We start from the raw sequence: 17,117 nt of genomic DNA on the forward strand, positions 1-17,117 counted from the left end.
GTTTCAGCCGTTGGTCTTTCTATAGGGGTCCCAATATGTGGTAGTTTTTTTTAAAAAAAAAAGGTGATGAGGTTGATCTGCCCCAGTCTGTATGTGAACACACCATACACACAACTTACAAATATATATGGCATAGATATATATGTCAAGGAAATGTTTTGCCAAAGCCATTTGGTCACCTGTATGTCAAAATGACTGGTTATATTCTGTGTTAAGTTTAAACTCCCGGGGGGGGGGGTGCCGGCATGTTGCTGTTAACACAGAATTGGTAGTACAGGAAGCAGTTGCTCCAACAAGAATAAACTATTTGAATCAACACCCTGTTTCTTCTTCCCTAGAGATTAATAAGAACGTAATAAGAGCCTATCTAGTCCAGCATCTTGTTCTCACAGTGACCAACAAGATCCTTGTGGGAAACCCATGAGCAGAACCCGAGTACAAAAGCACTCCCCACTTCCCCAGTGTGGTGTAGTGGTTAAGAGCAATAGACTCGTAATCTGGTGAACCGGGTTCGCATCTCCGCTCCTCCACATTCAACTGCTGGGTGACCTTGGGCTAGTCACACTTCTTTGAAGTTTCTCAGCCCCACTCACCTCACAGAGTGTTTGTTGTGGGAGAGGAAGGGAAAGGAGAATGTTAGCTGCTTTGAGACTCCTTAAGGTAAAGGTAAAGGGACCCCTGACCATTAGGTCCAGTCGTGACTGACTCTGGGGTTGCAGCGCTCATCTCGCTTTATTGGCCGAGCTTCCAGGTCATGTGGCCAGCATGACTAAGCCGCTTCTGGCGAACCAGAGCAGTGCACGGAAACGACGTTTACCTTCCCGCTGGAGCGGTACCTATTTATCTACTTGCACTTTGACGTGCTTTCAAACTGCTAGGTTGGCAGGAGCAGGGACCGAGCAACGGGCGCTCACCCCGTCGCGGGGATTTGAACCGCCGAAATTCTGATTGGCAAGTCCTAGGCTCTGTGGTTTAACCCACAGCACCACCCGCGTCCCTCAGGGTAGTGATAAAGTGAGATAACAAATCCAAACTCCTCTTCTTCTCTTCTTCCCGCAGTTTCCAGCAACTGGTATGTATAATCATAGCCCTGATGCAAGCGAGCACACAGAAATATGCTGCTTGCGTACCTATATACAGCAATAGACAACTCTAAATAAGTGCAGTTCATGCCACATGGATTTGTTGACTCTTGAAAACAGCAGGTAGCAAGATCTCAAGGTCAAACACTAGCGATACAAAAAGGTCAGGAGGAGAGATGCAAGGCACAACTGCTTGTATGCCCATGACTGATTGGTTACGTTTGACAGGTCTCGGCTTCTTGATGCTGTTAGACACAGCTAGCTGTGAAATCCCAGACCAGGAACCCTGACTCTCCTTTTCATTTTTTCTTTTGGGACAGCTTTGTTTAATCTGCTATAGCATGGCAGCTCTGGGGTCCAGATCATACCAAAATGAAAAAGAACTTAAACAAAATACCAGAGGATTCAGTCATGACTAATCAGAGAGACACATTTCGTGCTGTGAATCTGCATACAAGCACTTGTGCTGAAGTTAGCAGGGGCAGCCAGCTTTCTCAACCAAAGAAACCAGTAACATCAGTCTTAAATAACCTTAAACAAGTAAAAATAAAAATGGAGAAATGCTATAATAAAATAAGACATAGAAAAGTAAGAAAAAACCCCAACTTCAGAATAAAATAATTTCCTTATTGAAACCGAAGTTTGAAGAGTTAATTGTGCATAACAAATTCGGTACTAAATAATACTGCTCAATTCTGCCTAGCGAAAACTTAGAAACTTTGTTAATTGAGCAGCATATAAATACTTTATTTAAAACACCAACAGGAACAATACTGATTTTATGAGCCTGAACAAAATCAGAGAATTTATCAAGCTTAAAGTCACATGGTTTCAATGCCAAACAAGGTGCAATAATCAATGACTAACTACTTCACAGATCCATGTCTTCTGTCTGTTTCTAGCAACATAATTCCTTTAAGCAGAATTTTATTTTTAAAATAAAAATTAATTTAAAAAAATACACTATCCAGGTATTTGGAAGCTTAGCAGGCCTGCATTAAAGGACCTCTCCGTCTGTGATGAAAGTTGGCTTTGTAATCTGCAGCAGCTCCCATAATGCTAACAGCAGCCCGATCCTATGCATGTTTTTTTTCAGAAGCACATAAAGTTGAGCCAACTTTTTTCAGAAGAGTGAGGGTCGTATTCAACACTGCATGCATGATGTTCCACTTCTGAAGTGGGACTTACCCTTCCTCTTCTCTCCCTGTACACTCCCAAATTTTTCTCGATCCACAGACCCACCCAGAGGCAAGGGCAGGACAAGTGGAAGCTACTGCTCCTTTTCTTGCCCCATTGCTCTTCCCTAATACAGGCAGAAAGGAGCAAGGAGAAGGATCATCAAGGTATGGGATTCTGGAATTGGTAGTAGGTCTCCTGATGAGCTATGGATATCAACAACAGCTGCCCCACAATGCTTAACCCCTGGTGTTGTTCCTGGAAACACCTAAGGATGTGATGGTCGCTGGTACCCAAAAACCTTAATAAACCTGAAAACCACTTCTGCATAATTGGTTTCATGCTGCACTAGTTTGTCTCTATAGGAACCACATGGTGTGTGCAGGTACCATGTTACTTTCCAAAGCAATAAGCTTCTTCCTGGTGGGACAGAAAGTGTTATGGCATGGGGCCATGTAATCTGCCTACTCTAGTTGGCTCCTGTATGGGGCCATTACGTGATCATGTTGGAGCAACTCCTAAACTGTAGTAGTAATGTATTAATAGGCCCTTAGAGTCACAACGGCACCAGCTAGAAATTGGCACAGGGGTAAGAGAAGATGGGACTTTGATATTCGAGGAAGCAAAGGGGATACCTTTTTTCCCCATGTAAGTAATGCAATTGTAAGTTTAATCAATGTACATTTTACTCACTGATCTGATTTGTCGATGAACTGTAAAAGGCATTGACGGTAGTTGGACTTGTGAACCACCTGCGGAAATAGTGAGAGCAAGTTAGAGTTGATGGTTTTGTGAACAAGACAAACAAACAAAAATAGTGAACTCTGTAAATTGAGACCAGAATATTTAAAAAATCACCACCACTGCTTTCATGACTTTATGGCTTATATTCAAAGAGTGGCCAAGTTCAGTTATCTGACATCTCTAGTTAAAAGGACCAGGCAGAAGATGATGGGAAAAAGCCCTGCCTGAGACCATGAAGAAACATGGGCAAGTTGGTGTAGAGAATGCTGAGCTACATGGACCCAACAGTCTGGCTCAGTTTAAGGCAGTTTCATATGGCCATCCATTCCCCACTCTCTGTACACACTTGCAGCTGCATGAATATCACATGGACCTGCGCTCCAGACACCACTAACAGCAACAGTGCACTGCACCCACATCCTGTATCAGCACAATGTGCAATTAGAACACCCACTCCCTTGGGCACAAAAATCTATTCCTAGTTGTCAGTGTCCCTCCCTGCGTGTCTTATTTCAAATAACTCCTCAAAAAAAGGGTTCCACAGCCTAGCACACTCTCCCTTCCTCTGGTCAAACTCTTCATTCTTTATGTTCACCCATGGTAAAAATTGTGCTGAAGCTCAGTCAGAAATGTGTTTTGAATATCAGGACAGAATCCAGGGAGTCCCTTCATTTCCCTACATACACACACACACACACACACACACACACACACACACCAGACTTTTTTTCTTCACAATCCATTTCCCTCGTGGCCTTCTTTGTCCTTCTCTCCCCCTCCTTCTAACACTGTTCCTGACCAGGCTTCACCATCGCAAGCGCACTGCAGCATCATACTGATTAAGTAACATCAGGGGAAGTGTAGATTTGTTTCTGAATTGGAATATTTAAAATTAAGTATGTGTATTAGGAAACCATATTTGGAAGTCCTTGTTGTTTCAACCATTTGATGCCACCCTGTCTCTCATGATTGAGAATAAATGCAAATAAATCAATTAACACCAGAATCAATGAATGGGAACGTCTAATAAATCTTCCAAGGGCTAAGCTGCTCAGAAAATTACTTAAGGGCTGTCATAGGCTATGACTTCAGTAACTTTGCTTTTTACTTTCTCTGTAAAGAGAAAAATTAGTCTCTCTCTCTCTCTAGCCTGAAAGTCCTTTGGGGAGCAAGTGCTTGAGAATGAAGAATTTTTTGGAAAAAATACTTGTAAAATTTGTTTCTGCATTACTGCAGCCAAGGTAGTTTACAACCTATAAAAATATCCAACAAAAATCATCTTGTCATCTATAGCAATTCAATATATAACTAAAAGCAAATAAGCAAAATTCAAGATATATGTAATGAAGGCACCAGGCAAGCCTCCCTGGGGAGAACATTCCACAGATGGGGAGCCACTGCAGAAAAGGCAGTTCTCATGTTGCCGTCCTCCAGACCTGTCACAGAGGAGGCACATGAAGAAGGGCCTTAGGTGATGATAACAGGGTCTGGGTCAGTTCATATGGGTAGAGGAGGTCCTTGAGATATTGCAGTCCTGATCCATTTAATGCTTTATAGGTCAAAACCAACTCTTTGAATTGGGTCCAGAAACTAACTGGCAGCCAGTGTACTAAGGCTAGGATTGGCTTTATACACTGTCTTGCCGTGGTGGGCAACTTGGCCACTGAATTCAGCACCAGCTGAAATTTCCGAATTGTCTTTAGAAGCAGTCCCACGTATAACACACTGCAGTAATCTAACCTAGATGTTACCAGAGCATAGATGACACACGTTAGGCTATCCCTGTCTAGATAGGGCCACAGCTGAGCCACCAGCCAAAGCTGATAGAAGGCACTCCACGCCACTAAGGCCACTTAAGCCTCAAGAAACAGTTTACTCATCTCTGTATATTTCTGAATAAGCTGGAAAACTGGAAATTAATGAATTGAAACATCACAGAACACTATCGTGTGAATATCTTACATATCCATTATTATCAACTGAAAATAATAATTGTCCTACCAGAATTGAGAAAGAATTGATTTATGTCTCTTACACACAGAGAGAAAATGATAAGATGGCAGATATATATTTTTGTCAGATAATAGAAGCCAGAAGATGACTGACATCTATGCTGAGGAGTTGGGAGAAAACATTTAGCAGGGTTGACTGCATTCCAATTTCAGAGTCATTTATGGCAGCAGCCAAATAAACTAATTTGAAATGCAGTAGCACAGGCGCTTATAAAGAGGTGCCCTCACACAGGACAAAAATGAATGACTTTTGCAATGACCTGCAGGGAAACATTTGAGACACTGGACATTTTTATTGGAAATTTAAAATGCCATTGCATTTCAAGTCTCTACCATGGTCTCAACCTTTGACACCGTCTCTTTTATTCATATCTGCTTCCACTGTCTGAAAGCTTCCTCTGTTTCTAAGTTCTTGCACAAAGAGTTCTACCAGATTTCACCAAGAGACCTCAGTTCTGTCCTATGAGTCTTCTTCAAGTGACAAACATTCAGGACACTTTAAGCAAAGTATCAGGTCTCCCAAATGTTTATTGGTTTGCATTTTTTACATTGTTCATTGGCGTAACAAAAGATATTTTTCATCCCAAAATATTCATATGTACTATTGGGCAAACAGGCAGGAAGATTCTATTTTATTTTTATTCATTAGATATTTTTATACTCTGCCTTTCCTCCAATCCAGAGCACAAGCAGGCTTCACATCAGTGCTCATTAAACACTAGAGATTGTGGTATCTTGGCTTAGTTAGTACGGTGTGCTTTTTTCCTTTCCCCCCTTTTCTTCCTTTACTATATTTTATTGGGTTTCAAAGGGGTGTTTTTCTTAAGAATCAGCCTTATCTATGTTTCTGAAACTCACTTTACTTGAAGACCTTAATTTACTTACTTTGCCCTAACCCATAAGAGCAGGGAATAGCTAACTTGGGCATATCAAGAATGCCAATTGCTCAGACAGGCCCTTAATTCACCACGAGGCCCCTTGTAAAACAATCTGAAAGTTGCCATAGGTCTGTTTCATGCAGACAAACATTGGCAGACGTAATCATTCCCATGAAAGAAACAACTTCCACACGTCTACTAGCAGATGAACTGATGCCTGTATTTCACTGCATGGATGTGCTATCTGATTCCATTCCAATCTCCCCATCTGTGCATGCAACAAACCAGGTAGCTTAGAAATTTGTGTGTACATTGTAAACAGATGTTGAAACTGGTGTAGGTAAGGGACAAGGGACGTCAGTCCTGGAAGCTGAATGTGACCCTGCAGTGCTCTGTTTCCCAGTTCTCAAGGTATTCCTCATGCCATCTCTCCTTCCCAGTTCACCCACCCACAGCATTCCTACTCTGTGCCCTCCTCACCTGCTTCGGCCTGGCTGGAGTGTGTCCCTGAGCTGTACTCAAGCCTCTTCCTTGCCTGGATGGAGGGATCAAGTGTGTGTAAAATCACTTGGCTTATGTGTGGCTGGAATATTGACAATATGAACCCTCTTGGACCCACAGCCAGCAGAGGAGGCGTTGGTGGTGGTGCTGCCACTGGGGGCTGCCCAGTTGGCACTGACCCATCACAGGGCTTTCTCAGTGGTGGCTCCCTGGTCCCTGAGTGAGGTGCACCTGTCTTCATCATGATTTAAGTTTCAGGAGCAATTTGAAAACATTTCTGTTTACCCAGCATTTGGTAGTAGAAGAATACTGCTGTTCCTGGAAACCCTGAGATCACTGAGTGGAAGAATGTTTTTATGATAACTGCTTTTAGGTAGTTTTAGAATGTTAGAATTAATCATAGAATTGTAGAGTTTGAAGAGACCCCAACGGTCATCCAGACCAACCCCTGCAATGCAGGAATAAATATGACTAATTCAGGTCCATTGATTTCAATAGGTTTGTGCTGAGTAAAACTTAGTTGAATACCACCTAGTATATTTTTAGTGACTTAACAGTGCAATCCTAGGCATCTCTACTCAGAAGTAAGTCGCACTGAATTCAGTGGCACTTACCACCAGGTAAGCCGGTATGGGATTGCAACCTTAGTGTAGGTGATTTGGCAGATTCTTGACATATTCAACAAATGGAGCCAGATTCTGACTTTTCATGCTTGCTTCCCTATAATTAGAGTTGGAACACATCCCAGAATAATTTTGCATGGACAGATTTTTAAATATAGGTTGCTAACAAATTATGTTAAATTTCTAGCTTAATACAGAGCAAGCAGCTTATGTGAAGAGACTTATTTGTACAGCTCTAATTAAACTGATATCTTTTCAGAATTTTACTGCAGGATTCCAGGCTTGGTCTTGAAAATATTTTATGAAGAGAAATTTGCTTGCAGTAAATCCAAAATTACAGATTGCAGAACATATTCAACAAACAAGTACAGGTGGTTATCTATATATAGTTCCCCCCCCATCCATATATTAGTCCCTAAAATATGCTGCTTCATTGTTACACCAGTTTCGTCACACACTAGGGCCCGGTGTGCAAACACATAGCAAACCTAACCATGTCTGCTCCTCAGATGTAAGTCCTATTGAATTCGGTGGTTCTTACTCTTGGGTAAGTGAGACAAGGATGCAGCCTAAGCCTACAGTGGGGCAAAAGACAGCTGACAAAGAAACCCATCAGAAGGAAGCACGAAAGGAAGCAATGAGGACATTTTTACTTACAAGGGGAGGGAGATAGCAGTCCCCCCATGGTAGCCCCAAAATGCAGCTGTAGCTGATCAGCAAGTAGTTTATTCATGGCATATAACTGCAATACATACAACTCACCTATATACAGTCGTACCTTGGAAGTCGAACAGAATCCGTTCCGGAAGTCTGTTCGACTTCCGAAATGTTCGACTTCCAAATCGTGGCTTCTGATCGGCGGCAGGAAGCTCCTGCTGCCAATCAGAAGCTGCGAAAGCCCCGTCGGACGTTCAGCTTCCAATAGAACGTTCAAAAACCAGAACACTCACTTCCAGTTTTCAATCGTTCGGGAGCCAGAACATTTGACTCCCAAGGCATTCGGGAGCCGAGGTACGAGTGTACTTAAATTCAGAAGTAAAAGACACTTGTAGTAATATATTTTCAAAAAATATGGCCTGTCCTACTTTCACTGTTCCAGTACTTCAGGCCTTCCACAGGTGATAACATATTGTGGAACCTGTTCTGCAGTCATGAATATTTAGACCACGTCACTAATGTGGTGGGTCTGTGAGGTCTTCCACTGGTGCCCACGAAGCCTCTAAGTCTTCCCACTCATGGCCTCTTCAGTAATGAGGTGGTGAGGGAAGTCACCCAGGTACATTTTGAAGGTGGAAGTTGGAAGAACACTCTGCCATTTATTCTTGAATTCCTATGTGCTTTTCAAGGCTCAGATAAATTCTACTGGCTACAACTTTTACCCAGGAAAACTGTGGGGGGGTGCGCGCGCACACACACACACACACGTGCACAAGAGTGCATTCTTTCTGTTTCTTAGTGGGGGTTGGGGCAATCTGGACAGGGAGAAATGACTAGAGTGGGATGTTGCCCCCAGCACCACTCAAAATCTAAAAGTGCCCCCAGAACTAAAAAGGTTGGTGAGTTCCAATTTAGACTCATTTGCTTCTGTTGCATTAATTGGCCCCTTGAAACTCAAACAGTCTCTATCTTTCATTGGGGCTCGAGGGCAAGCCCATAGAAGATAATGATGTCAGAGCTGAGAGATGGGAAGTGATTATGCTCACGTCACACGCACAGCATATCAATGGACTCCTCATTTTCTATTGGTACAGCATTTTGAGAAACACACATGTAGAAAAAGAGTTAAGCCACATAAATATGAAGATCAAGTGGAGAAGGGGTGACATTAAGCAGTCCTTGAAGGAGTAAGCATTATTATTTTTATTTTTTGAGATAAGCTCAATCACATTCTACCTCATGCTGAGTCAGGGAATAATCCCCTTCATTTCAAAGTATGCCAGAAATGGGGTATGATTCACAGGGGACAGCCCTAAACTTGTATATTTCAGGGATTATCTGCCAATTAATTTCACCTTCAGTGACATTTTCCATCATACTAAGAATCTCTTCAGGGTATATTAGTGCAGCTAATAGCCACTTCCACAAGAATGAAGGATCAAGGGTGTTTATCTCCTTCTTCGTAAAGGAGCAAATGTTTTTCGCTGCTCTGGAAACTCATGGCGAGATAAATATAATGCGTTTTGCTGATCTATGGAACAGAATAGTCTCAAACTGATCCCTTCAGGGTTCTCTCTTACAGTTTCAATGTATTCCTCCATCACAATTACTATATTGCTGCAGGCACTGCTAATGCTTCTGAATAGTATCACAAATAGTGTCACAGACACAAGGACTCCAGTCCATAGATCTCCCTTCCTCATGCTTGCTATGAAACACCACCCCATTTTCCTTACCAAATATTACCAATGTTGATCAATGGTTAAAGGGCCAAAAAAGATACCTGAATTCATCACACAGGATTGGTACTATTAGACATGTCAGTGCAGGCAGAGATCTGTCACATACCCTGTTTTCATAGGCATCAGCTATTTTTTTCCACCCAGTAGGGAAAATCCATATCACTGCATTGGAAGCAGGATCTAGAATCCTGATAACAGCAAACTCAATCTCTTAGTGGCTGTCCTTATGTAGTGAAAACAGCACCATTCATTCACAAAAAGGTGACATCAGCAGGCTTTGGGAGAGGGCAGGAGTGCAGCTCAATGAAGACTGAGCATGCTCAGTGGGCATGAAATGCTGGCTACTTGTTGGGTGGGGCAGCAGGAAACTAGTGGGGAGGAGAATAGAATGGAGTATCCTAGAAGTGAGCATGGCTGGCTGGCTGGCTGGCTGGCTGCAACCCTGAATGGGAGCACGTGGCAACATTTGTTTGCAAGTCCCACTTCCCTCTATCAGACAGTACACAGCTGCTCTCCAGAAGCTTTTAGTAGACTTTATGGGGCCACGATACTACTTAAAGCGAAACATGAATCACAAGAAGCACAACAAGTGCAACTGGCAAGGAATCAAACACTGAAGTTAGGTCTTTGGCAAGCAGTGAGTGACAACAGCACCTTGCCGAGTCTGTGAAGTGTGCCAATTATTGGCAAAAGACAGAGATGCATATCCAACTACTGCTGCTCATCCACACTGCTGTCTCCTCCTCATATGCAAAAGTACATTCCTTTGCAGTCTGGTCAAAGCCAGATGAACATTTGAAAACACATTTTAGGAGAATAAGTTTGATAACCAGGGCTAAGCCAAATCTGTATTTCCAGCTCAGGTTTTCATATGGAGAAAACTCAAATTCTATTGAAGTACAGCATCAATTTAACTTGGAACAAAGCATTTTAAGTGACCTCAGGTTATGTGCTAAGTATATATACCATTCCTGTGGTGAGCAGGTAACTTAAGTCAGTAACAGCAACACTTCCTCTTATTTTTAGAAAAATCTAATGTACCAAAATTGTACCATTCCAAAATTGCCACAACTGCCAGTAGAAATCCTATCTCATTATAATTCATTTATTTGGGGGGGGCGTTGAAAGAAAAGAAAAGAAAACACACACATTAAGCTCCAAACCAACCAAAGCTAAGCACTTTTAATTCTCATTGATTTCACTGTGTGATATTTAAGCACCTGCAAAATTCCACCATTGAAATCAATGAGGCTTAAAAGTGCCTAACTTTGGCTGGATGGTGCCCTGAGTGTTTATGCTCCCCGCATGTCAATTATGTGATGAAGCACCGGGTCTAGTTTTTGATAATGCATTTCTTTTCTACTCACTCTGTTTTTGGAACCTCTTTTCTCAGCCAGTAGAAATCGGACTGCGCTGCCTGCTTGCGGGTCTGAAGCACGTTGCCAAAATAGTCCGTTTCTAAAAACTTCATCTGGGAATAGAATGTGAGGGTTATGCAAGTATAACCAATAGATTCAACGAGGAAAACAAAGAATAACTTTAATGTCTGCAAAGCAAAACATTCTCAAAAACCCTATGCTCTGAATTGAAATGTTCTGATACTGAGCAAGAATTCATTTGAGCTTTTCTTCACAGATTTCTTTTTTATGTTAACATATCATTCCCATAGAGCTGCACCATTTCTATTAAATCCATAAACAGCAACTGTTGAAGGAATGGGAACTGCTTTATAGAACTGAAGGAATGGGAATTACATTACAGAATTTTATTTTTACACGTTATGGCTGAAACCCCTAAACCACTTACCTGGATGTAAGCCCCACTGAACTCAATGGAACTTGTTGACATGTGAATGTCAGGAAACTGCTGAATATTTAGAAGACTGCCAGGAATTGCAAAAATGCTGACATTTCCCAAGAAATCCCACAGTCCGCAAAACGTTTTTGCCTACTATTCAACAACTGAGATAACTTTTCAAATAACTATTCTATAGGCACTGCTTGTATCTAGATATATGACAAAGCAATCCTATGAAGCAGGGGGGAGAATCCAAGTTGAATTTTCTGACACTTCAGAAGCCCTGCCAGCTCAGTGCCTCCTATAGGGAGGGAAAGACTGATGTTGTTCGGAGCTTCTTTGGAGTAGAATGGAGGGGGGATGAAGGGGCTTGGAATCAAGTGGATTCTCAGATACCCTTCACATGTCCCCTTCCATCACAATATCTACGCCTGCCCAGTTTCCTGCTGACATACTAGAGATGGAGGCGGTGAGCTGAGGTGAGCCCTGTCAGTGGTAGCACAGCAATTTCTCCACATCCAATAGCCCCTCAGCCAACTTTCCACTGGCTTTAGGATTACACCCTAAAATACTATGCATTTCAGCCACTGCTAGCCAGCTACCTTTTGGTGCTAAGTAAGGTATAAATGAGGGCAAAGTGTGCAAGTGAGGGCAAACTGAGCTATCACACCCCACCCTGGGGCATGCAAGAGCAAAGAGTTAATCATTCTAACAAGGGTTAGCAAAGCTAAAAGCATGCATTTAAACAGGAGAGGTTTGCAAAATAAATAAAGATTTATTTATTTTTTAAAGCTGATCTCCCCCTGGAGTTTTAATACTCACAAAGCAGCTCCATTTTTATTTATTAATTTTCAAATTACACCCTTCAAGGGCCAATAAATATTTTATGACATCTAGGAGTAACAAAATATGACTGCTGACAGTGTGTAGGTGACTCGGATAACTAGCAAGCAGATAGAATGCCAGGACCTCCAGTTCAAACTCAGACTCTGCTGCTACAGGTCGTAAGTCGTTAATGTCTAATTACTGCTCCTGGCTTGTTTGAAAAGTATCGGCAGCTTAGTGCAACTTTCAAAATACCAAAGAGTGCATTTAAAAAATCCATCACCTTCCACAAAAACCTTTTATTCTGGTGCATGTAACAAAAGCTGCTTAACCTTTGAGATGTAAGACTGACTTCATATTTCTTAAATGTCAAGTTAAAAATATATTGGGAAAATGTTTGTGAAAAATTATTCCCACCCTGTCTCTTACGTGGTAAAGTTAGGGAATTTGTAAATGTTATTTCTTCTGTTTTGAAGGAAGTGCAGGAAATGCAACATATAAACCATTTGGAAAATATTAAGAAGGGTTACGCCCAAATAAGACCAATGGAATGTAAGCACTTAACGGCAGACTTAATATTAGTTTCCAAAAGGGTACACATGTTAGTCTCCTGAGCAAAAGCAACCAAGCATCTTGTGGCACCTTAACACCAATATTATGACATAAGCTTTTGTGGTCTACAGTGCGTTTCAGGTGCATTATCCTGCATTGGGTGGGTGGGGGTGGGTGTAAATGGTGAGGTCAGAAGGAAAGAAAATGCAGAAAAGTACAGCCATGGCAGTAACATTTTTAACAGTGGCCATTCACACACACAAAAAGAAAAAAACAATGACTGTTGATAACACAAACATTGTGGCATTGGGAAGCCAATTAACACATTTGGTATGATAAAAATCCATTGTTCTGATTCAATCCGCAAGTGATAGCATTAAACCTCCTGACATATTGTAAGTGAAGAGTTCACCGCCACCCACTCAGCAAGTGACGTCCTTAAAGTTCCACCATCAGTCTGTCTGCTGCACCTTAAGCTCTCTCTACCTTCCTTCTCATATTCTCTGATCTATATCCCAACCTGTGTTGCTAACCATTAACTCAGTTTCAACAGAAAACCATTGGTCCATTTAGTCCAGTATTGTTGCATAGACTCTCCAGAGTTTCAAACAGAGTTTCTTTTCAAGCCCTACTTAGAATCTGGGACACTGTGTATCCAATGCATGTGTCCTACCACTAGCTAAGCCCTTTTGCCTTCTTGTAAATATAATTACCCCCAGTGAAGAAGGGCCCTGCCAAAAGCAGCTAGTTCTCTGCTGCACCCCAGTTATTTTTGCCACACCAGTGTCAGTGTCATGCATCAGAACCACCACATGCAATGCAACTAAAAACACATACTAGAAAATAAATGAGCTGAATTATTGCACTGATATTCAACTAATATTTATTCAGAGTAGACCAACTGAAATACATGGACATGACTAAGTCCATTAATTTCAATGGGTATACTCTAAGTTAAGCCAAGTTGAATATAACAGTTTGTGAAATATAAATGCTACTGATAATAAATTAATATTATTAATAAATAATTTTGTTATTGTTCCCCCCACACACACTTATTCCAAATTACTTCTATTTTTGGTTGACCAAGCAACTTGAAAATAAACTACCGTATTTTTCGTCCCATAGGACGCACCTAGTTTTTTGGGGGGGAATAAAGGAAATTTTTTCCCCTTTATTCCCCCCCCCAAAAAAAAACCAGGTCGGGTTTCCCCGCTGTCCCCCGAGCTTGTGGGGCTGGCCGATGTCTGTCCGGCGCGTGGGGCGCTCTGCTTCAGGGCGCCCCGCGCGCCGGGCAGCACGCTGCTATCCGCAGCGTGGGGAGCCCTGTGGGGAACTCCTGCAGGGCTCCCCACGCTGCGGATGTCTGCCCGGCGCGAGGGGCGCTCTGCTTTAGGGCGCCCCTCGCGCCGGGCGGCAGGCTGCTATCCGCAGCCTAGACAGCCCTGCGTGACCTCCCGCAGGGCTGCCTAGGCTGCGGATGTCTTCATGAAGCCTGGAGAGCGAGAGGGGTCGGTGTGCACCGACCCCTCTCGCTCTCCAAGCTTCAGCGAAAGCCTGCATTCGCCCCATAGGACGCACCCAGATTTCCCCTTCATTTTTGGAGGGGGAAAAGTGCGTCCTATAGGGCGAAAAATACGGTCTCCTACTTTCTCCTACTTTTACCCAACTGTAGAGTTATTGCCTAGAAAAGATTTGTTGTAGCTGTTTGGCTTGTCTGGCTTTAAATATCTGTAACTATGAAGTTTCACACTACAATGATTTGATAGGATGTGAACATAAAGCAATAAAAGGAGTGACTTATTATCATTTCCCAGCTTGCTTTAACCATCACAGGCAGAACTATGGCCTCAGTGAAGACACTGTGTGTGGTGTATTGTAGGGCTACATATTTTTAGCTTACTGAAATATACAGGAATTTTGCAGTAGGATTATGACTCAGAAAATGGGTTGCAACTTCCATTAATTTGTTCCAACGACACAGCTGACAATGATCACTGTTTTGTCTCAAAGACAGACACTGCATATATTGCAAAATAAACATAACTAGAGACATGGTTAAGACTTCCCTTTATGGATTAAATAAGGCTTGGAGTACTTACTCATCGTCCTCCATTTCAATTAAAAACACTTTATCCTCCAGAGATGTGATGCTTAACAACAGACTCATGTAAATAATGTGGGAGATTAAGCAGAACTCAAGAAATGTGCAAAGCAAGGGAAACTGTGCTATAGCTAAAGGCATACATTTTAAGAGCAGAAATGCAGCACTCAGAAAGTTAATATCCCTTTACCTCCTGTGGGAGCTCGATGTGTCAATGTGCAAGCCATTTATGTCTTGGACAATATATCCTGAAATAATAACTCCTTTGAGAACAAAATTTCAATTTTGAATCAAATCCCAATCAAACACCATTGCAGTCTGTTGGTTTGGGTTTTTTTTTTTTAAATCAAACATACAGCAGGCTTATTTTAAGACACTAGCTAGGTAATGCAAAGTAATTCCCAGAGGTGTCTATACTCTGTGCACACACATACACAAAAGAGCCCGTGACTGGCTGAATGTTCTGAAAATTGCTTCTTGCAATTTTTTCAGCTTCTGGAGGAAAGAGACTAGAACCTGTGCAGGACACAAAAACTTTGCCCTCTCTCTCTCTCTCTCTCTCTCTCTCTCACACACACACACACACACACACACACACACACACACACAAAATTTCAGGTAGTCATACCCAAATGCCTTGATGCCTGTTCTTGTGCTTGAAATTGCTTTTCAAAATGGAAAGTTGAGATTCTTGTCCCCGATTCAAATTCTATCTTGGTGCAGTACAATTATTATTATTTTATTTATTAAATTTCTATACCGCCCTTTCATCTGAGAATTCATCTGAGGGCAGTTTATTATATAAAAGCACAAAAATGCATAACATAGTAACAAACAAAAACTATCCCACAGTTTTAAAAAGGCCATAGATTGTTTAATTAGCCAAAGGAAAAGAATGTTTTTGCCTGGCGCTTAAAGATATGCAATGAAGGTGCTAGAGAAGCTTTCCTGGGCACCTGGGCATTTCACAAGCAGGGAACCACTGCAGAAAAGGCCTGTTCTTGTGTGCTACCCTCCAGACTTCTCACAGAGGAGGCACACGAAGAAGGGCCTCAAATGATGACTGCAGGGTTTGGGTTGGTTCCTATGGGGAGAGGCGGTCCTTATGGAAGATGGGCATAGCCAGGGAGACAAGGGGGCAACTGTCCCCTAAATCAAGTAAATCAATAAAAAATACTTAACTAACTGAGGTACTGCCCCCACCAACATAAATTCTGGCTACACCCATGTAATGGAATTATGACTATAAGGAATCAACACTGCCCCAACAGATATGCTATACTGTGTAAAGAGCCTATGCATATAATCTTTTGTTGTGCAAAACCTTGCTATGAAGGAGCACACACATGAGGAAGAAAGGAAAGAGGAGCGTTGTAGGTGGAAAAGAGTAACTCCATTATGTGTGGAAGAACCTGTCCATGTGTAGGACACCTGTCCATTTGTTCTACTGTTTAACTATGAGCTGGGAAAGAGAGAGGCAAGCAAAACGGTATGTGGGGAAGGGAATATCAGGGTATGTCCAAGGTGAATGTGTAGATATTTACCAGCAAAAATATTGGTTGCAGACCTCTAGCTAAGGTGTATTGTTGTAAGTGAACTATTTTCATTGAAAGGTGTTAAACAACTGATATCGAGAGCCTCTCTAGACACTGTCCAATTTTAATTATTTTGTTTCCTCTGCTTGTGACTTACATATGGCAAACATCATAACAAATACCAATAGATAGCAATTTAAAAACAAGACTTACTGTTTTGATGCCTTCAGAAAGATATGTATCATTCATTATAAACTCGGGGTAACCCACTTTAGCCAAAACTGCTTTCGCCTTTGGAAAGAAATACAAACATCATAAAGAGAAGGATACTCCATTATTACCTGGATGCGACCTTATTTGGCCACACGGCTGCCATTAGCTTCAGAATACAGAGCCACTGGTTGCATCAATAAACTTTAGCATAATTTATGGCAATCCACTGTTCAGAAGATACATTTTCATCCCATTTACACATAGCAACATCCCATTATGCTTGTCAAAACCATGTGCCACAAGCACAAGAGATATCAGCAGAATGCACCACGATGGAGGTTCCTAAAAAGTCAAAGGTGGGGAATTTGTGGCTCTCCGGATATTTGGGGTGACAACTCCTATCATCCCTGGCCATAGGCACGATGGGAGTCAGAGTACCACAGATACTCCACTCATCCTACTAGTAATAGGAGAGCTTTTGTAGCAAATACCCAGTGAGATCAAATGGATGAACCATAAATTTTAAAAGCAGACACCCTTACCACACTTCCTCGATTATGGTGACTGACCTGAAAGGGAAGAACTTTCTGGTGTCCAATATGGTGGCAACATACAAGCAAATAAAGTTATCACCAAATGCTCCAAACATGGGAGTGGTCTACAGTCTAGCAGGGCC

General features: G+C 42.0%; 1 protein-coding gene across 3 annotated transcripts in view; it reads right to left on the bottom strand.

Moving 5' to 3' along the window:
• PHEX (phosphate regulating endopeptidase X-linked) overlaps positions 1 to 17,117 on the bottom strand; it is a 97,913-nt gene that overhangs the window by 17,486 nt on the left and 63,310 nt on the right. For all 3 annotated transcript variants that reach the window (XM_053387023.1, XM_053387024.1, XM_053387025.1), the window contains 3 exons: positions 16,442 to 16,519; positions 10,783 to 10,886; positions 2,952 to 3,010 (listed from right to left, as the gene is read on the bottom strand). In XM_053387023.1, the coding sequence (XP_053242998.1) occupies positions 2,952 to 3,010; positions 10,783 to 10,886; positions 16,442 to 16,519 (241 nt within the window). The remainder of the gene's footprint in view (positions 1 to 2,951; positions 3,011 to 10,782; positions 10,887 to 16,441; positions 16,520 to 17,117) is intronic.

Source organism: Podarcis raffonei, chromosome 4, assembly GCF_027172205.1.
Source record: "Podarcis raffonei isolate rPodRaf1 chromosome 4, rPodRaf1.pri, whole genome shotgun sequence".
NCBI classification, from domain to species: domain Eukaryota; kingdom Metazoa; phylum Chordata; class Lepidosauria; order Squamata; family Lacertidae; genus Podarcis; species Podarcis raffonei.